The sequence below is a fragment of the Polypterus senegalus genome, chromosome 15 (assembly GCF_016835505.1).
Source record: "Polypterus senegalus isolate Bchr_013 chromosome 15, ASM1683550v1, whole genome shotgun sequence".
NCBI classification, from domain to species: domain Eukaryota; kingdom Metazoa; phylum Chordata; class Cladistia; order Polypteriformes; family Polypteridae; genus Polypterus; species Polypterus senegalus.
Genome location: NC_053168.1, coordinates 91,861,652 through 91,884,894, shown reverse-complemented (window position 1 = coordinate 91,884,894; position 23,243 = coordinate 91,861,652). Strand labels below are relative to the sequence as shown.

The 23,243-nt window shown below is 37.8% G+C and overlaps 1 protein-coding gene across 1 annotated transcript in view; it reads right to left on the bottom strand.

The window, feature by feature from the left end:
- dscc1 (DNA replication and sister chromatid cohesion 1) overlaps positions 1–23,243 on the bottom strand; it is a 163,241-nt gene that overhangs the window by 86,318 nt on the left and 53,680 nt on the right. Inside the window, exon 6 of the mRNA XM_039736970.1 lies at positions 5,203–5,255. Within this exon, the coding sequence (XP_039592904.1) occupies positions 5,203–5,255 (53 nt within the window). The remainder of the gene's footprint in view (positions 1–5,202; positions 5,256–23,243) is intronic.

Below are 23,243 nucleotides of genomic sequence, written 5' to 3'. Positions count from 1 at the left end.
CTTTTGAGCAGTATATATCAGATCAACAATGACCTCTACCATTACCCTTAAGGATTCAAAATTAATTTGAGTAAATATGCCCTTTTCCCACTGAATTCTTCAGCACATCATACAAGTTTGCTTAGCTATTTGTTCACATTATCTAAACAATTTAAATATCTGGGGATAAATATCATAATAAATATATTTTTAATAAGATTTAAAAAAAAGATGCTAAACCTTAGCAGAGAGCATTAATGCTGTCAAAATGAATATCCTCCTTAAGCTACTATATTTATTCCAGAGTTCCCTATATAAATCAGAAATAATTGTTTAAGAAATTAGACTCAGTTCTAACATCTGGCATTCAAAATGTAAGTACTGTATACAAAAAATCTAAAGCAAAATTTGCTATTGTACTTTCTTACTTTCAATTTTACTATGGAGTGCCAAATACTATAAAACCTTGTAAATTCATGAAAATACACCAGCAGGCTTATAATGGAAAACATTTTTTTTTTTAATCTTTGTAATCCCTGCTCTGTGCTTCATTGGTCAATACTAGCATTCACTTTACCAGCATAACAGTTCTCCAATAAATACTTAAAATATGGAACCAATGTAGGATGCATTTCAAGGTAGAGAACCTTTAATCTATTGCATCTATATACAATTATCCCTTTTCAACCTCAAACCTACTCAGCATTTAACCTATAGAAAACACTAGTATTAAGACAGAGATCCTTTTGCAGTCAACGTATTTACGTCTCACATGCAATTGCACTTCAAATGTAAGTTTCCTATTTATATACTTTCTTTATATTTCTTTAGTATAAAAAATAGAAATTTTGTTAAAAGAAACCTACCTGAATTTCCAAATTTCACACTCATATCCACCCCAGAGGCTATATACAACAATACTTAAAAATATTTCAACGAAGATACTCTTCAGCAATCCTAGGGCACAGTTGGGAAAGGGCCATTTCACTTAGCATTTCAGACAAGAGGTGGAACTCGGCCATACAATGAATATACTTGAGTTATATTCATCAAGCATTTGTTAAACTAAAAATCTTTCATGGATCAAATATAACTTGTTTAAAATTGTCTAAAATGTATCCAGGGTAAGAACCAACTTGTAAGAGTTGCCATCTAGCTCCTGTATCACTGGTCCATATGTTTTCAGAATGTGCTAAAATTCTAATTAAAGTGCCTAGTCATAAATCAATACGAATAGCCTATACCACAATAGTAGCACACAGACTTATTATTAGTATATTAGTTAGTTAGAAGAATCCCTACCCACCTTCTACAACTAAAAGGGTAAGTGATGTTCTATTTTATTTCAAATTAAAAAATTCTCCCAGAAGAGATATTCAAAACTTAAAAAAAAAAAATAGCAAGAATTTATTAATATAGTTTTAGAAGAAACATGTTAATCCTGTGATTGACTCTCTTGTGTTATTAATTGTTCCACTATAATTAAAAAAGTTAGATGGGTTTATCAGCTTGTATTCCTCTTCTTTCTCTTGGGCAGGGGTCGAATCTTGGTTTTGCCTTTTTTCCCTTTGCATTTTTATTTCCTTTGAAATGATTTTGAAGTATATCTTAATTTGTTATTTGTTTGACGGAGTAGTATGCCATTATAATGATGTTCTTTTCTAAAATAAAATAAAAAAAGACTGCTGGTGCAACTGAAATTTAGGTACTGTATATTATTTTTCCTTATGTTTGTAAGAATCATATTTTAACTTTTATTACATCTTTTTTATTTAGAGAAACTTTTAGTTTAAAATAATTTTTTATTTTTGTTTATTGTTATTTATGATTTGTTACCTTACTAATTTGATTGTTATTTATCTAATTTTATTAAATTAATTGGTAAAGTTCAATTTTCCTTTTTTTTTTTTTTTAAAAAAATCACCCAGATCAGCACTATGCAAAACAGTAATAATCATCAAGACCAAGTAATATTAAAGTGGAGCGTATTTTAAAAAGTTTAAAAAATAACTAGCCTGCTCTTGTGTTTAATATTTCAGCTAATGGGTATCAGGGTTCCAATATAAAAAAAAAAAAAACAAACTGTTGAAAACCTGTTTGTCCAAAAAATGCATTCTGCATTTCAAAGGCATGCTTGTGACAACCAAAGTTAGCTGGAAATTATAAACTTTACCAAAGATTCTTCGTAATACTTTCTTGAAGAAAGGATACATTTTTGTTCACTGGTGTTCTTACTGTAGGAATCATGGGAGGAGAAATGACAACTCACAAAAGAACAAAATAAGCTAATGTATAGTGAAAGAATGTGAGCGATTTGTGACTTTTCATTTATTATTGGGGCTGGGTATTGGCGCTGATGTCTGGAATTGATTTTGAATCACAATGTCCCAATTCGATTCAATATTGATTTTATCTTGATTGAATTGGCGTGCACTGATTGGTCTCTAGGCTACAAAATGGAGAACTAGAAAAAGGTCCAGAGAAGAGTAACTAGCCTGATTCCAGGGCTACAGGGGTTGAAATATGAGGAAAGATTAAAAGAGCTGAGTCTATACAGTTTAAGCAAAAGAAGATTAAGTGGTGACATGATTGAAGTGTTTAAAATCATGAAGGGAATTAATACAGCGGATTGAGACTGTTATTTTAAAAAAAGTTTATCAAGAACACGGGGACACAGTAGGATACTTGTTAAAGGTAAATTTCGCACAAACATTAGGAAGTTTTTCTTTACATAAAGATAATAGCGTGGTAGACAGTAAGACTTTACGGAATTTCAAAACTTGACTTGAAGTTTTTCTGGACCAAATATGTGGATAGGACTGGCGAGCTTTGTTGTGCTGAATGGTCTGTTCTCGTCTAGATTGTTTTAATGTTCTAATATACTTAAAGTGGTGGGTTTTTTTTAAGAGATTACTTAACCATGCACAGAAAACATTAAAATAATGCGACAAACTTCAGTACCATTTGAGGGGTGGCTATGTACATGATTCCATTACATATGCATAAGCATGGAATAACATTCATGAAGTAATACTTAATTGGTAATGAACAATTAACATCAGTGTTTGGAAGATGTGGAACAAAATATCATTGTACTTTTATATGGGGAAAAAAAGCTTTTTCACATCACTACATTCATTTAAAATTCACCAGTTCACCAAAATTATAAAACATCTATATTTTTTTGTGAATAAAATTATAGAATCAAATATTGCTTCTTAAATAATGAATGTTCTTAATCCATCCTCGCAGTTCTTCCTCAGACAAAAAGGAAAAATTTTAAAATGAGGATCTAGAACTGATGTTTGTTGACAGCGGTGTCCTTAGGTGAATGGAACATAAGAGACAAAGAACTAGCCACTGTGGCAGACAACAATGCGGTACATCTTATGGAGCTACTTCACGTTGGCTGCTTTCTGCGCACACTCAATTTGGTATCGCAGACTGCTCTGAAATTTCCAACAACTGACCGCTTGCTCAGCGGGGTGGGACACGTTGTAACGCTGAGCCACGTTGCAAACTTCTTCCACCGTAGCAGTACAGCTAGCCACATTCTTAAACAGAAGGAATGTTTATTGGACTTTCTATCACTATTACAGAAACATTGGACTTCTAAGTACAGTACTGTATAAGTACATTCAGAAATGTTGCTTCTTTAATAATATATAAGAGCTTCAAGAAAACAGACTTGGTAATAGTTGCTTAAGTAATAATTTGTCTGAGTCTGTACAGTGCATTATATATTTGGTAAGTTTTATTTAGTGCCTTTTGCCAACGACAGCATGTCATAGCGCTCTGTTAATTTCTACTGCCATCTACTGACCTTTTTGGGCACTACCTGTTTTAGCCTTTATTTTGTGAGTTATTTTATGTTATTGTATTTGTTCTGTTTCAGAAACCACACATAAATATTTGTCTGCAAATAAACATTTAGCTCTACAAAGCCATTGCAAGGACTCCTTCCTTTGCAACTTTCAGCAGTTAATTGAGATCTTTCTACCTTAATTCTGGTCTGCCTCGTCCTTCTTAACGGGGATTAGGATTTTTTTTTTTTTATATTTTTATTTGGGCAAGTGCGTAATTAAATGGAAGCTTGGAGCCTCCAGTGTAGATTTTTGAGGCTTTATCTATTTGGATGTCAGCTGAGACAATGTTTCAAGATAAGGCTGGGATAAATGTTCTCTCAAATTTGGTGTGTTACAACAATGCTTAACTCCGAGTTGCACAGCTTACACATCACTTTGCTTTTATCCAGCTGTTCTTTACAGATGCACTATTTGAATCCGTAGCCAGTTTCCACATCTGATTGAAGTGTCAAATGACTCGATATCAGTTGATGAGACACGCCATTTTATGCAAGATAGTAAAGTGTTTTTACCATAGAAAGCCTTAACAGGTGCATTAGTAACATCTACTGGATCAGAAGCCAAGATAACTGAGCAAGATAGAGATTCATGAGATTGGTGTTAAGCCTTTACAAATCAATACTGAATCATTTAAATGAAAAATAACAATTAATTGGAAAAATAATTTTTACCCAAGCCTAGTTATTACTGTCAAGGTTTCTACAGAACAGCGACAACAATTCACTTATGGCCATCAATATTCAAAAATGTCAGTAACGGCACTTGGTGATGAAATCCTGAGGTGAACCCATGCCCCTGGAAAGCTTGCTGCAGAAGACGACTAGCAGTGAAGTAAAGCGCACAGCTGATATCCTTTAAAAATGGCTACATCTCAAACATAACAGTATTTTGCTTTTGTTTTTCTTCTTAAAATGACATGGATACATTGTCTTGCAATATGTGTACAATCTCAAAACGTGTATCAATACCTGATAACATATTAGCCTGAAAAATGGAAATATTTGGCAAGTTATACATTTTTTTTTCACATTAGCACTCCAGTATCAATTAGTCCCATTATAAAACACAAAAGCAGGCTAGTAACTTTTTAATAAAATATGCTTTGTTTTAGTACTTAATTTTATGTGGCAAATCACTATATACCAGTATTAAGAAATACCTTTGACTTATTAAAAAAAAAAATAAAAACCTTAACCTTTAAGCATCTTAACCTAACACAATGTATCTGACTTTCAAATCACTAAAATCATAAAATCATGTCAGATAATTAACAAATACTTACATTGCTGTGTTTAAGTCTGTCAATAAAAAAGTAAAATTCTAATTCCTTACTGTACAATTAAAAAGTAACTTTTACCTGCATCTATATACCGATCTCCATAGCAGTTTAGGCAATGTTCAATCATCTCCCTGAAAGAACGAGATATTTTGCATTAAAAATGCACAAATGCATAACATTTCATATTACAGAATGTATGATGAAGTATCTCAGCAAACAAAAAACAGAATCAATTTAACAAAAAATGGCATCTTCCTTCCCAGCTATGCTTCATCAGCAGCCTTTCACACAGACAAGTTTCCCATCAACATTTTGGGCTTACATGTGTCTTTTGTGGAAGTGTATATTTGATATTTAGACTTCAGTCTTCACACATTATACAATTTACATCAGCATTTTGCAATTATTAGTAGAACATGAATAAAGTTTATTTTCTAGTTATGTATTTCCTATCATCCTACATTTACACAGATTCATGTAGACACAGAATACACATGAAATGTATGTGTTCCAAATGACGATATATTATTTACCCTATACAATTCAAGGCAACTCACACCCAGATAAACAGACATGACTTGGGAAAACATTGTGAACGACTAAAGCTGCGTCAGCAGAGCGGATGGGAGGGCTGCCTGTTGCCGGTACAGATTGACACATTTTCAAAACATAACACTGATGAAAACGTGTGAGGGAATTTAAGGTGGCCTGGGATTACAAGTTTTTTCGTAGGATTCCGGGATTCTAGTGTTAAAGCAATCTATCTGAAGACACCTTGACACAAGAAGAAAACAGGAGCAGGTAAGAACACCAATGAAGAAGAAGAAAAAAAAAAAAAAAAAAAGTTACTGTTGTATGGAGCTGGGGCTCCCAAACTTTTGGATGTCAAGTACCACCTGAGGTTAAGTGAGTTGTGTTGCGTACCACCCGCACCTTGTTGAAAGGGAGGGAGAGCTGTAATAGGGGGAGTTCGGATCTAAACCGCCCCGAAATCTGAATAAAAGTTAAAGAATTGGAAGAAATTATGCATAAAATTAATGAAAAATGTGTGTATGTACAAAAATTGATAAATTCCGCCCCGAAACTAAATCCTGCCTTCGGCCTGTATGTGACGCAGTTACCGAAGACGAAATGGTATCGGCTTTAGATCTAGTGACTATGATGCGATACAGCAGCAGTGCACGTATAACAACAAACGTGAGCGGTTTCTGTGAGGCAGAATTACCGAAGACTAAATAGTGTCAGCGTTGTGCTTTCATTTAGTGACCAAAAGCTCAAACAGTGAAGTAGAAGCTGATTTCCGCGAAACGGAATTATGGTAGCGTTAAATGAACTAAATACTGATTTGAATAATAGGTTTTATTTATTCAGATGACGAAATTTCACACCACACTAAATTTGGAAATCCACATATTATTGTATTTAAACAGTTTCATTGTTTTTTTTTCTCACAACAAGCTTGTCATAAAGGGTTTTGCACAGATAAATTAAATTTCAGAGACCGCGATGCATACCACCTGAAAAGGCTCCACGTACCACAGTTTGGGAACCACTGGTATAGAGCACCTTATGTGCATATGGCACCAATAATATAATGGTATACAGCAGGGCTCATCAAAGAGATCTGCCCTAAAGCCAAATTCTTGCCAAGCAAATACTTAGGCCAAGAAAACACCAACCAATTCAAAGGTTTTATTGAAACTTGCTAATGACAAATCTTACTGAAACTGGATTTTATCTTCTGCTATAAGAGCATGACATTCTGAAATTGCAGCTAACAGAAGCAACTGTTCTTAACAAAAATGAGTGACAGATAGTGTCAGTAGAGTGACTGTATAACCCCAACCACTAAAGGATTAACAATAGAATTACCAGAGCCTACAAAAAAAAAATGTGTAAATCCCTTCGCATCTCTCCGTCAGCGTCTTTTGTCCTGTAAACGTGCCGATAAAGATAAGCAGCCTGCTTATCCTACCCCACTGTCGCAGAACGTGCACAAAGTTCTTCCAGCTCATTCCTTGATTATCTGGGAGTGAAGTGTTGGGAGTTGTATAGTGAAAATAATAGATCGTTATTTGGAACACATGCATTTCATGTGTGTTCCATTTCTACAATAATCTGTGTAAACACATTGTTAAAACAGAAGTTTTTCATATTTTAGTAATAAATGACAAAATGTAGCCATGAACTATATAATGTGTGAAGCCTGAAGTCCAAAGGTCAAATAAACACTTTCACAAAAGGCTCAAGGACGATACTGCTATGCCACAGAAGCTGTTGTAGGAATTGCTGACTTGTACTCATGAGTCCCCGGTTCGATCACAACTGCCTCCTATACCGTTTTCAGTAGTGAGCTGCTCTTATTGATAATAATATACAGTAAACACATACGTTTGATGTGTGTCTGTAACAGCTGGTGTACATTTATAGAACTTGTAAAAGTTTTTTTTTTTTTTTTACTTTTATTGTCTCAGTCACGATTCTATGCAGAAGAGTTGATCTGAAGGAGATTGAAGACTGCAAAGTGGTGGCAGGGGAAAATGTAGTTAAGCAGCATAGGATGGTGGTCTGTAGGAGGACGTTGGAGATCAAGAAGAGGAAGAGAGTGAGGGCAGAGCCAAAAAAAAATGGTGGAAGTTGAAAAAGGAAGACTGCAAGGTTGAGTTTAGGGAGGAGGTGAGACAGACACTGGGTGGCAGTGAAGAGTTACCAGACAGCTAGAAAACTACAGCAGATGCAGTAAGGGTAACAGCAAGGAGGGTGCTTGGCGTGACATCTGGAAAGAAGAAGGAGGGAAAGGAAACCTGTGGTGTAATAAGGAAATACAGGGTATACAGAGAGAGAGGATGGCAAAGAAGAAGTGGGATACTCAGAGAGATGCAGAAAGTAGACAAGAGTACAAGGGGATAAGGCGCAAGGTGAAGAGAGAGGTGGTGAAGGTTAAGGACGCGTACGAGTTGTAGGACAGGTTGGACACTAAGGAGGGAAAAAAGGACCTGTACCGATTGGCTAGACAAAGGGACCGAGCTGGGAAAGATGTGCAGCAGGTTAGGGTGAAAAAGATTAGAGATGGAAATGTACTCACAAGCGAGGAGAGTGCATTGAGCTGATGGAAAGAGTACTTTGAGAGGCTGATGAATGAAGAGAACTAGAGAGAGAAGAGGTTGGATGATGTGGAGATAGTGAATTAGGAAGTGGAACGGATTAGCAAGGAGGAAGTAAGGACAGCTATGAAGAGGATGAAAAATGGAAAGGCAGTTGGTCCAGATGACATTCCTATGGAAGCGAAAAGGTGTTTAGGAGAGATGGCAGTGGAGTTTTTAACCATATTGTTTAATGGAATCTTGGAAAGTGAGAGAATACCTGAGGAGTGGAGAAGAAGTGTACTGCTGCCGATATTTAAGAATAAGGGGGATGTGCAGGACTGCAGTTACTACAGTGGAATAAAATTGATGAGCCACAGCATGAAGTTATGGGAAAGAGTAGTGGAAGCTAGGTTAAGAAGTGAGGTGATCATTACTGAGCAGCAGTATGGTTTCATGCCAAGAAAGAGTACCACAGATGCAATGCTTGCTCTGAGGATGTTGATGGAGAAGTTTAGAGAAGATCAGAAGGAGTTGCTTTGCGTCTTTGTGGACCTGGAGAAAGCATATGACAGGGTGCCTCGAGAGGAGCTGTGGTATTGTATGAGGAAGTTGGGAGTGGCAGAGAAGTACGTAAGAGTTGTATAGGATATGAACGAGGGAAGTGTGACAGTGGCAAGGTCTGCGGTAGGAGCGGCGGATGAATTCAATGTTGAGGTGGGATTACATTAGGGATCAGCTCAGAGCCCTTTCTTATTTGCAATGGTGATGGACAGGTTGACAGACGAGATTAGACAGGAGTGCCCGTAGACTATGATGTTTGCTGATGACATTGCGATCTGTAGCTATAGGGAGCAGTTTGAGGAGACCCTGGAGAGGTGGAGATATGCTCTAGAGAGGAGAGGAATGAAGGTCAGTAGGAACAAGACAGAATACATGTGTGTAAATGAGAGGAAGGTCAGTGTAATGGCGAGGATACAGGGAGTAGAGTTGGCAAAGGTGAATGAGTTTAAATACTTGGGATCAACAGTACAGAGTAATGGGGATAATGGAAGAGAGGTGAAGAAGAGAGTGCAGGCAGGGTGGAATGGGTGGAGAAGAGTGTCAGGAGTAATTTATGACAGACAGGTATCAGCAAGAGTGAAAGGGAAGGTCTACAGGACGGTAGTGAGACTAGCTATGTTATATGGGTTGGAGATGGTGGCACTGACCAGAAACCAGGAGACAGAGCTGGAGGTAGGAGAGTTAAAGATGCTAAGATTTGCACTGGGTATGACGAGGATAGACAGGATTAGAAATGAGGACATTAGAGGATCAGCTCAAGTTGGACGGTTGGGAGACAAAGTCAGAGAGGTGAAATTGCGTTGGTTTGGACATGTGCAGAGGAGAGATGCTGGGGATATTGGGAGGAGGATGCTAGGGATAGAGGTGCCAGGGAAGAAGGCGGCCTAAGCGAAGGTTTATGGATGTGGTGAGAGAGGACATGCAGATGATGGGTGGAACAGAACAAGATGCAGAGGACAGAAAAATATGGAAGATGATGATCTGCTGTGGCAACACCTAACGGGAGCAGCCAAAAGAAGATTATCTCAGTCACGATCACGAATCATACAACAAATCCTTAAACTCAGCCCAAAGGGATCTAACGCTGTTACTTTTTATTTGAGTCTTGAAATAACTGTAGATGTGAGTGGTGTTTTGAGGCAATGGAACTGGATATTCTCTGATCTGGATGGATAAAAGCTGACACACAAACACTGGTGAGCCTTCTTCGTATCTCACCGTCATTTTATTTTTTTTTTATTCAGTTTTATTGAGTGTTCCTGCTCACGTTGAATTAGTATACACCTTGTGGTCCATGATGTCAAAGCCGCACTGACCAAAAAAAAAAAAAAGACATAGGTAAATATAATATTTGGAATTATTCATTTAATGACCTGTATAGTACATTTCAGAAAACATTGGGGGAGCGTAACCGTGACTAAGAGAACAAGACTGGAAAAAAAGCTAACTTTTAGAAATGCCATAAATTTACACCTGATCTGACGCTGTTCGTTTTCAAATAATATTGCATTAGTGTGACAATGTTTTCTGATTGGTACTATTCAGGTCAAAAAATGATTTCTTCAAAATGTCACATACATTTGTCTCTTTCTTTTTTTGACTGATGCTGCGTTGACATCGTGCACCAGAAGGCGTGGGCTTATTCAGTGCGGAAGGAGCAAGCAGGTGGCCAATTGCTTGTGCCATAACATGCTTGACTTGGTGGCAATCAACACACATGTACTGTCATGCACGGGGCCACTGAAAAAAAAGAAGAGTGTTCATGGCTCACCTTGCAGAGGAGCTTGTCGTCACTTCTTACAAGAAAAGGCGATGGAAAAAGCAAAAGAGGATGCATCATCGACAAGCTTCTGTTCTAAGACCACTGCTTCCCCAGCCACTTCAGTGTAATAGGAACCACAGCAAAGAGAGAAGTGTGTACATTGCAAAAGGTACACATTTCGTAAACGTAGAAAGGATGGTCCTTGGGTGTGTGGGAACTGTTAACATTTGAATCTAATGATTGCATAAAAAAACGTGGTCACGGTTGTTTGTTACTATTATAGAATAAAAACACCCATTCGAGTCTGTAAAAGCCAGTGTAAATTTATGGTACTTGTAAAGGTTAGCTTTTTTTTTTTTTTTTATTCAGTTTTATTCTCATTCACGCTCCCCCTAATCTGACACTGCTAGTTTTAAAAAAAAAAAGACTAGCTATAACAGAGGTGAACTCACGTGAGGAGGAGGGTTCTACATCGGAGAAAGAGAACATAAGCCCTCCCCGCAAGAAATGTCCAGTCACACATAAGAACAATGCAGCTGCACCAGGTGTAAAGGTGAAAGATGGCAACGTTTGGATGCACAAAGAGGTTAGATGTCTTCCTCCCAGTGAATCTGCCACATGCATGTCCTTCAACAAAACAGCAGGGCTTATAGAGCTCGCCAAGGTATACTGCAAAGTTCTGTTTGTGTTTATGTATTGTGATGGTCCTTATATTAAAAAAAAACATTCATATGTTACTTATATAAAAGGCACATAGAATTTTATTTGCCTTGATTTATTTAATTATCTCCCTACAGAATAAAGTCACAAGAAGACTGCAGATCTTCCTGTGTTTGATTGACACAGGCATGCTGACAAAGTGCAGGTGCAATGCTACTTCACTACTCAAATTACTTTAGCTGAAGGTGGAAGCTCTGGTCATACTTTATGCAACTGTTTGTTTTGGTTCTGCCTTTGTCCAGAAACAATTTCATGAGCTTAGTCTTGGAAATTCTTTCTCCTGTGGGATGACTGGGATCTTTTCCTGAATATCATTAATAATTCCTTCCATTGCAGGAGAGGGACTTCTGAAGCGTAACTCCATTAGCAGCAGTGTTATTTTTTCTCTTTATTCTTTATCATCCCAAGGTATCCTGTATTAATTAACCCTAGAGGGTTCAATTACAGTATATGCAAGTATATATAAACAACGAGCGGCAGTAAAGGGGCTCAGAAACAAACGGAAAAGAAAACTAGAGCTTCATCCAAGTCTAGACAGGCATCAAGTCCAAGCTCAAGGTATGGCCTTTCAGAAACTGACCTGAAACAGACATGCTGCATCGTCTCCAGCCAAGAGCAAAAGGGGGAGCAAATGTGCACGTGAGCCAAGTTACGACAGCTAGCCAATCCCAGAAGATTAATTGAAACTGAAAACGGCCTTGCCTTCAGCACTGTCATCTACTCCTTGTGAGCCATCTTTAACTGGGCTTGCTTGCCACTTCACCCATGGACCACGAAAATGATCTCTCCGAACTGAAGGTAATGATCACTGCAATGGCCACCTCCACCATTCAAGACATAAAGGAGCTTAACAGTGATTTAAAGAGAGATATAAAGAAAGAAATAAATGATATAAGGAAGGAAATGAAGGACATACACAAGACAAACGGAAAGCTGCTTCAGGATATTAAAGACCAGGCAAAACGTGTAAAAAATTGCTTTGAGGCTGCCTTCAAAGGTATGCTAGAAAAAATTGAGGAACAAACACAGGAAAATGTATCTAAGTTTGAGAATAAACTGAGAGCACTTAGCGCTTAAGCTGTTGAAACAGCCAAACAATTGGCATCTACCACTAATAGAATAGCAATGGCTGCAAATTCCAAATATAAAGTTCTCAGACACAGACTTGCTGCACTGGAAGATGGATGCAGAAGGAATAATATTAGAATCAAAGGTCTCCCTGAGAATTGTTAAAGTCCAAACCCAGTGAAATTCATAGCTTAACTATTCTCTAAAATAACAGGAGAGGAATTCAAATCAGACACCGAGATAGCAGCAGCTTACCACATACTGGGATCAAATACCTCTAAACCGAAGACTCTTATCGTGAGTTTCGAAAAATTACAATCTACATTGCATATAATGCTACTTCTCAGACAAAGAGATTATATTTAAAAATAACCACATCCATATTTTCCCTGATTTCTCACCCAAAACAGCTCCTAAACATGCCATTTTTTACAACATTAAAGAGGGCTTATAGGAAGCCGAGATCAGATACAGCCTCTTGTATCCTGCCAAACTGAAAGTGGACATTCAAGGCAGGCATTACATCTTGACCTCTACAGTGGAAGCAGAAAAGAACTAAGAAAACTGATCCAGACACTTTTCTGAAAATACGATCGTGAATCGCATTCCTGCCATGACATGGCAAATAAGATATGGCTGATTGATTTGTTTGCCATGATACTTGTATTGTAATTATACATCCTTTTCCCTACTCTGACACTTTTTGTTTATGCTTTAATTACAATTATATGTGTATATGTATGTATGTGGTAAAAAAAAAAAAAATTTAGGAGACTATTTAACATCATACCCTTGGTTTATTGTATCAGGGCTTACTATGCTTATCCAGGGCTATTTTTTTTAACATCATCCCAAGGGTTTACTATCTCAAGATTGTTTAAAATCATATTTTATGCTTATAGTATCTGGACTAAATTGTCAACAGATATCTCAGATTTATTCTTCCTATGCCTCTGCTGCAGGGGGGCTTGTTTTGGACGTGCTCTCTCTCTAGGTGTGTCAGTGCACTGGGACTTAATGAAGTTTGGCACCCTCACAAAGGGTGGCAAAGTGGGGGAGATAAAGAGAGCAACCCATCTCTAATCTAGCCTTTTAATCCTTATAAGTGCCAATGTAACAATAGGCATCATGACATTAACTATGGAAAAATTGGAAATTAAGGTCAAAGCTGTCTTATCAGTTAAGACCAGCAAAAACTTAGAAGCAAGATCTTCATCACCAAACAGTTAACTTTGTGAGCTGGAATGTTAAAGCTCTGAAATACAAATTAAAGAGAAAAAAGTATTCTCTCAACTAAAAGGTCTAAACGCTAAAATAGTATTTTTACAGGAGACTCAGTTATTAAGCAAGGATCATTTTTGGCTGCACAGAGACTGGACTTACCAACTATTCCATTCCAGCTTTACAAAGAAAACTAGAATAGAATTCTTATACAGTACATAGAACAATGTAGTATCTGATCCTGAAGGGTGATATATGTTTGTCATCGGTAATTTAACAAATATCTATTCACCCAATGTGGATGATAGGGTCTTCATGACTTCATCCAAAATGTATTTGCATCAATTCCCAATGTGAACACTCATAAAATTATAATGGCTGGGGACTTTTAATTATGTTTTAAATCCAGACCTAGATCGGTCTCCTGCCACAGGGGCAATGACAACTAACACTGCAAAGACAATTACACAATTTGTAACTGATCACAATTTATCATACCCCGGGAATTTTCTAAACCCAAACTCAAGACCATATTCCTTCTACTCATCAGTGCATCACTGCTATTCAAGAACTGATTATTTCTTTGTTGATAGAAATTTCTTGCCTACGATACAATCCTGCAAGTACAAAGCAATTGTAATCTCCGACCGTACCCACTGATCTTGAAGCTAAAATTACACATACTCATCTATTCATCTCGCAGATGTCGTCTTAACCCACTTTTATTAGCAGACGAGAACTGTACAGAATTTATATCCAAACAAAGGGATTTCTTTTTAGAGACAAATACATCCTCAGAGGTTGCTGCAGGAATACTCTGGGAAACCCAGAACACATCATATCTTTCCCACAGAAATAGATTGGAAACCAAGAAGGTATCAGAGCAAATCAGTGAAATTACTAGAATAGACCAAGAACATGCCAGGTGTCCAAGTGAGGCACTTCATAGGAAAAGACAGGCTCTGCATTCAGAACTCAACCATTTAATAACTAAAGAAACTGAATAACTCATTTTTAAACCAAGAAATCATTACTATGAACATGGAGAAAAAGCTAATAAGATCTTAGCTCAACAAATCCTCAAGCAGGAAGTTTGCAATGCAGTCCCAGCAATCACCAACTAGACGGAGACAAAATCATTGTCGATAAAAATATAATGCACACATTTAGAGACTACTATAAGACCTTATATTCTACTGAGTTTAAAGAAGACAAGACACAATCTAATGCACTTCTGGATGCATTACAAATACCACAAATAGATACTCTCACTGTGGAGGAATTGGATAAACCTCTGACACATCTAGAATTACTAGATGCTATAAACTCACTTCACAGTGGGAAAGCAGCAGGCCCTGATGGCTACCCTGCCAAATTTTATAGAAAATTCTCAACTCAGCTAGCGTTCCATTTATTAGCAACATTTACAGAAGCTGGGGAAAATAAAATTCTACCTCAAACTTTTCGCCAACCATCAATTACCATCTTTCCTAAACAAAATAAGGATGTATTACAATGTACATCATACTGACCAATTTCACTTCTGAATAATGATGTTAAGATACTCTCCAAAGTCCTAGCTAGAAGGACTGAGAAAGTGCTTCCTTCGGTAATATCACAAGACCAAACTGGATTTATTAAAGGCAGACACTTAGCTTTCAATCTTCAACGCCTGTTTAATGTAATATATTCACCCATAAAGTCTAACACATGGGAGATATTATTATTGTTGGATGCAGAAAAAGCATTTGATATGGTTGAATGGAACTACCTTTTCACTACTTTGGAGAAATTTGTGTTTGGCCCAAACATTTGTGCATGGATTAAACTACTGTATAACAGTCCAGAAGCTTCAGTTTGCATTAACAACATTAATTCAGACTACTTTAAACTTGAACATGGTACCAGACCAGGATGCCCCTTGTCACCACTGCCTTTTGCAATTGCCATTGAGCCACTGGCAGTTCACTGTTGAAATGCTTATGAGAATAAAGGGGATTATAAAAGATGGACTTTCTCCATCTGCAGATGATATGGCACTGTATATATCAGATCCACAAAATACTGTACCTGCAGTCCTAACAGCATGGAATTTCAAAAGATGTATGGTCTCAAAATTAATTTGAATAAAACTGGAACTTTTCAGTGAATTCTCAAGCACACAAAATTAGATTGGACACTTTCAATTTTATCATCGTTGATCAGTTTAAATACCTAGCAGTAAACATCACAAGTAAACATAAAGCTCTTTATCAACAAAATGTTGCTGTCTGTATAGAAACAAGTAAGCAAGACTTGCATAGATGGTCTACCCTTCATCTCATTTTAGCTGGAAAAACATTGTTAAAATGAGTATCCTTTCTAAGCTTCTTTTTTTATTTCAAAACATTTCAAAATACATTAATAAATCATTTTTTAAGAAATTAGATTAAACCATAACCTCATTTATTTGGAATTCAAAACATTCACGTATCCAAAGGGTGACCCTACAAAGACCAAAGGCGAAAGGTGGCATGGCTCTAACTAACTTTCAATTTTATTATTGGGCAGCAAATATACAAGCTATAAAAACCTGGACACAAATAGATGAGCATACACAAGTCCACAAAAGAAATAAAACCCTGCAGTACTTCTTTATATTCCTTGCTTTGTACCCTAATAAGTATAAGTCATCGCCAATATACTAACAACCCAATTGTGCTTCACTCACTCCGAAAATGGAACCAATGTAGGAAGCATTTTAAGATAGAGAAGTTATTATCTGTGGCACCTCTGCACGAGAACCACCTTTTTTCCAACCTCTCAAACGTGCACAGTTTTTAATGTCTGGAAAACATTCAGAAATCACTTAGAGATCTGTAAATAGACAACATCTCTGCATCCTACGAACAATTACACTCCAAATTTAACTTTCCACCAACACATTTCTTTCACTAACTTCAAATTAGAAACTTTGTTAAACAAAACCTGCTTAATTTTCCTCACCTCCCACCTACCTCTAAGCTGGAAACAATATTGATTAGTCTTGAGGACTCAGACAGCATCTCCGTAATATATAAAACCATTTTATAGTCCCTCTCTTTCAAAGATCCCAGAGTACAGTGGGGAAAGGATCTCTCCCTCTCAACATCTCAGAAAAGGAGTGGAAGGTAGCAATGCAAAGAATTCACTCGAGCTCCATATGCGCAAAGCATACAATTATTCAACTTAAAATTATATATCTAGCACATCTGTCTCGTTTTAAATTGTCCAAAATCTTTCCAGGGCAAGATCCAACTTGCGAACACTGCAATAAAGTTCCAGCCTCACTGGGCCACATGTTTTGGGCATGCACCAAATGAATGTCATTTTGGACCTAAATCTTTAAATGCCTTTCAGACAGCCTTTGTGTCACAGTCCCTCCTAATCCATTAACAGCCGTGTTTGTTATACTTTCAAATGGGCTTAAAGTGGAGAAGGACAAACAAACTATAGTTGCCTTTACTAGACTATTGGCACATAGGATTCTTACAGTTCAGCAAGAAAAGTCTAACTCTCCTCTTTTAAGTCAGTGGGTAACTGATGTCATATACTATTTGAAATTGGAGTAAATCAAATTATCACTTAAACGATCTGTACAAACCTTTTTCAAAACCTGGCAAGAACTATTTAATAACATTTTAGAATAAACATTTTTTTGAGGAAGCAGATTCTCTTCTCTCTTTTGTTTTGTTTGTGAAAGACTGACATGAATTTGTAAGTTTTTGTCACAAATTTAACAGCAGTACTGGTGCTACTCTGAGGAAAAGCTCAGCAAGCCTTGCAGTTAGAGATGGGTGGATGGCGAAAAAAGTTGCATCACAGTAGAATTAAAAAAAAAAAAAAAATCACAGATTTATGGTAGGGATGATTTTAGATTAAATAATTTAATTTGAATTAATGTTTAAAAGCAGTATTAAAACATGAAAATAGTGAGTTTTTTTTATTAAAAAAGCAGTACAGTTATACAGTCAAGCAAACACCTTAGTTTGATCAGCTGGTCAAGTGTGTACAGTCAAACATGATAAGCAGTGCTTCTCTTAAGAATAAGCTTGTTCCAAAGAAAGGCTATAACATTAACTTGGTTGTCTGGAACTAGTTTGGATATGGAAGATCAGATGTCAAACAAACTAATGAGAAATGCAAAATTTTACTAAAAACATGATAGGAATTAGAAGAGAGAGAGAGAAAGGTTGCCACAGAAAGAACTTTGTATTATGCACCTTTGCTCATTAACAGTAAGAATATTTTTTATTTTTTCTATGAGGGATACAGTTGCATTTTCAGTTTGCAAAATGTAGACAACCTATTCGTTTTGTGTTATTTTTTCCTCAAGAATATCTGAAAGTGATTTATATTTTTAAATATTAACATAAATAGTGATTCTTATATAAGTTTAAAAAAAGAAAAAAAGGCAGGTTTTATTTCTTGCCATATGCCCCACCCTTGGTTATGGTATAAACCATGGTATAATCTATGTGCATATACTTTTCCAGTTTAGGTCCTTCTATTAGCTCCAATTCAATATGTTAACAATAGGTAGTTCGACTGTGATGTTTCTTTTCAGAAGTGCCATTTTAATCAACTGAAGTAATTCCAAAATATCTGTATTATATATATCGCGCTTCGATTTTAAATGTAAGCATATCTAAATATATATCACGGATTTTTCGCTGGTTCGCGTATTTCTAGGGACAATGGGTCTTTTAATTTATGGTACATGCTTCCTCAGTTTGTTTGCCCAGTTGATTTCATACAAGGGACGCTATTGGCAGATGGCTTAGAAGCTACCCAATCAGAGCATGTATTACATATTAACTAAAACTCCTCAATGATAAAAGATTTGCTTCCCGCGCGGTGCTTGATTGTTTGCTTTTCTCTCTCTCTCTCACCCTCTCTGACATTCTCTGTGCCTGACGGAGGGGGTGTGAGCAGAGAGGCTGTTTGCCTAGAGGATATGGAAGCTCTTCTACAAAATGCCACTTTATCGCGGTGCTTCGGCATACTTAAAAGCACGAATTGATTTTTGATTGTTTGCTTTTATCTCACTCTCTCTCTCTCTCTCTCTCTCTGACATTCTCTGCTCCTGACGGCGCTCCTTTGAAGAGAAGATATGGTTGCATTCTTTTAATTGTGAGAAAGAACTGTCATCTCTGTCTTGTCATGGAGCACAGTTTAAACTTTTGACTAAAGGGTGTTATTTCATGTCTAGAGGGTTCTAATAATGTTAACAGTGTGGGAGAGTTTATAAGGGCTTAAACATAAAAATAACAATACAAACATTTGGTTTCTACTTCACGGATTTTCATCTATCGCGGGGGTGTTCTGGAACGCAACCCCAGTGATCAGGGAGGGATATCTGTATATATTATATATATATATATATATACACTAGCAGAATACCCGCGCTTCGCAGCGGAGGAGTAGTGTGTTAAAGAAAGAAAGAGAAACAAAAGGAAACATTTTGAAAATAACGTAACATGATTCTCAGTGTAATTGTTTTGTCACTGTTATGAGTGTTGCTGTGATATATATATATATATATATATATATATATATCTCAAAATACCCGCGCTTCGCAGCGATGTCTGTGTTAAAGAAGTTATGAAAAAGAAAAGGAAACATTTTAAAAATAATGTAACATGATTGTCAAAGTAATTGTTTTGTGTATTTGGCGGCAGTGTGACGAAGTTGGTTTCGTCTAGCTGAATCAGAAAATGTACCATGACTCTGCCACGCCTCCTTTTTACTGTTTTCTCACAGCTTGGATTGCTGCTGTCATAATGGGTTTGAGTCTACATATACACACACACACACACACACACACAGTGGAACCTCGGTTCACGAACGTCCCGGTTCACGTACAACTCGGTTCACGACCAAAAAGCTCGCCAAACTTTTGCCTCGGTTTACAACCACGCACTCGGTATACGAACAAGCCAGTTTCCCTTGCCTGCCTGCCTGAGTTGTGCTGAGCTGAGAGAGAGTGAGAGAGAGAGCAAGAGCGAGCGAGCACGTGCCTGCTGGGGAGGGGGAGGAGGAGGAGGAGGAGATTGCTGCACTGTTTGCCTGCCTATCTGCAGCCAGTAAGTTCAAGCCAACCATCCCCCAATTCCCCGTGTCTGCTGGGGAGGGAGAGGAGGAGATTGCTGCACGTGTTTGCCTGCCTATCTGCAGGCTGTACGTGCTGAGAGAGAAAGCGAGAGAGAAAGCAAGCTAGCAAGCCGCGTGGCTGCAAGAGCTCTGTTCATTGTTCTCCTTCCATTGACTTCTAAGCAAGTGTAGAAAGTTTTGAAGAAAATTGAAATCGAAGTAAAGAAATTACAAGAGGTGGAAAAACTGTTTACCAGTTTACTCATTTACCAATCGGAGAACCCTCGTGCTTTCAAGCAGCACAATGTAAACAAAGCCAGACTGCCAGTAATGTGGGGCGCAAACACGAAGGATTGGGTCACAAGGAGTTTGTTTTTGGAATGGCTGCATGAGGCTTTCACTCCTACCAGCTAAAAGCACCAGAAACCCAGGAAATCACAAGAGAGAAAACACCTGAAGGAAAACACTTCATGCCAGAACTCGACTCATGCAAGGTTAGTTTTCTTGGTGGTTTTTGTATTACGGATTTTTCAAAAGTTAATTTTTCAGTTCATAACGCGATTTGTTGCAATGTTACTTTTCTCTTTTTTCAAATGTTCCTTTTATCCGCTGTGCTTAAAACCCATTTTAAAAACAGTGTTTACAGCGATTAGGCTTTAAGTTTAATAGCGTGATCTCCTACAATCTTTCTTTTCTGGTTGCTTGCGAGTTAGTTTTTGCATGCACTGCACTTCGGATTTGTTTTAATGTTCGTTTTTTTCTGCTGTGCTTAAAAACTCATTTTAAAAAAAATGCTGCGCGAGCAAGTGCTACAGAGAGATTAGAGAGCGTGAGCGAGCAAGCGCAGAGAGAGAGGGGGCAGCTGACAGGGAAGGGATGGGGGGGAGGATACGGTGTGTGTGTGCGTGTGCGTGTGTGTGTGCGCTACAGAGAGAGAGAGCGCGTCAGCCCGCCTGCTCCTGTAGCTGAGGGAGGGAGGGAGGGAGCGCGAGCGAGCCAGCTCCTATAGGTGAGCACGGAGCCTGGGTGTTTTGTGTCAGTGTTATTCAACGTTTTCACATTAGTTTACTATTACACTGTGCATTCTATGGTGTAATTAACTATATTTGTGCTTAATCTTTACATATATTCATACAGTTTGTACGGTCTGAAATGGATTAATTGTATTTACATACAATCCTATGGGGGAAACTGCTTCGGTTCACGACCAAAGTTCTGGAACGAACTATGGTCGTTAACCGAGGTTCCACTGTATGTATGTATGTATGTATGTATGTTGTGTGTGTGTGTGTGTGTATATTATTTATATATATATATATATATATATATATATATATATACACTGCTCAAAAGAATTAAAGGAACACTTTTTAATCAGAGTATAGCATAAAGTCAATGAAACTTATGGGATATTAATCTGGTCAGTTAAGTAGCAGAGGGGTTGTTAATCAGTTTCAGCTGCTGTGGTGTTAATGAAATTAACAACAGATGCACTAGAGGGGCAACAATGAGATGACCCCCAAAACAGGAATGGTTTAACAGGTGGAGGCCACTGTCATTTTTCCCTCCTCATCTTTTCTGACTGTTTTTCACTAGTTTCACATTTGGCTACAGTCAGTGTCACTACTGGTAGCATGAGGCGATACCTGGACCCTAAAGAGGTTGCACAGGTAGTCCAACTTCTCCAGAATGGCACATCAATATGTGTCATTGCCAGAAGGTTTGCTGTGTCTCCCTGCACAGTCTCAAGGGCATGGAGGAGATTCTAGGAGACAAGCAGTTACTCTAGGAGAGCTGGAGAGGGCCATAGAAGGTCCATAACTCATCAGCAGGACCAGTATCTGCTCCTTTGGGCAAGGAGGAACAGGATGAGCACTGCCAGAGCCCTACAAAATGACCTCCAGCAGGCCACTGGTGTGAAAGTCTCTGACCAAACAACCAGAAAGACTTCATGAGGGTGACCCAAGGGCCCCATGTCCTCTAATGGGCCCTTAGCTCACTGCCCAGCAGCATGCAGCTCGATTGGCATTAAGCCATAGAATACCAGAATTGGCAGATGCACCACTGGTGCCCTGTGCTTTTTACAGATGAGAGCAGGTTCACCTTGAGCACGTGACAGAAGTGAGAGGGTCTGGAGAAGCCATGGAGAACATTATGCTGCCTGTAACATCATTCAGCATGAGTAGTTTGGTGGTGGGTTAATAATTGTCTGGGGAGGCATATCCATGGAGGGTCACACAGACCGCTACAGGCTTGACAAAGGCACCTTGGCTGCCATTAGGTATCAGGATCAAATCCTTGGACCCATTGTCAGACCCTATGCTGGTACAGTGGCTCCTAGTGCACGACAATTCCTGGCCTCATGTGGTGAGAGTATGCAGGCAGTTCCTGGAGGATGAAGTAATTGATACCATTGACTGGCCACCACACTTTCCTGACCTAAATCCAATAGAACACCTCTGGGACATTATGTTTTGGTCCATCCAAAGCCACCAGGTTGCACCTCAGACTGTCCAGGAGCTCAGTGATGCCCTGGTCCAGATCTGGGAGGAGATCCCCCACAACACCATCTGTCATCTCATTAGAAGCATGCACCGATCTTGTCAGGCATGTATACAAGAACACAGGGTCCATACAAAGTGCTGCATACAATTTTGAGTTGCTGCAATTAAATTTTGGCAAAATGGACTAGCCTGCCACAATTTTTTCACTCGATTTTTAGGCGTCTTTGAATTCAGGGCTCTGTAGGTTGATCATTTTCATTTCCATCAAACGATGTGGCATCCTTTCGTTCCTAACACATTACCCAGTCTATATCAGTATAGATATCCAAGCGGATTTCTTTTTCCCATTGAGATCTGATGTCTTTTCAAAGTGTTCCTTTAATTTTTTTGAGCAGTTTATATACATACATATATATATACACTAGCAAAATACCCGCGCTTCGCAGCGGAGAAGTAGTGTGTTAAAGAAGCAATGAAAAAGAAAAGGAAACATTTTGAAAATAACATAACATGATTGTCAATGTAATTGTTTTGTCACTGTTGTGAGTGATGAGTGTTGTCATATATATATATTTACACACACACACACATAAACATATATATATATATATATATACATACACACACACATATATAAACATATATATACATATACATACATATCTACATATATACACACACAGCTATTTCGTATCAGTGCAATAAGCTGCTTGTTAAAACGGATGACACCCGCTCTTACGTGCAAGTCTGCGTGGATATTATGAACTATCGTATTTGTTCAAGTTCTATTTAAATTTCAAATAGAAGGAATTTTTATTTAGTGCGACAGAAATATCTTTGGTAGGAATGGTAAAAACAGACAGGAATATTATTCCTGAATAAATCAACTCAAACCTTAAACAACTTATAATATTTTGCTCTCCATAAAAATATATCCTGTCAAAATTATACAAATTCAAATATGAAAATGTGTTCCTTTCAGCAATAACAAATCAAATCATTCAGTTGTCTTTGCTCTTATGTCATTTTAGAGCTGGACGCCTGGCATCTTTTTTTGGCCACAGGTTCGTTTCTGTTTGCTGTGAG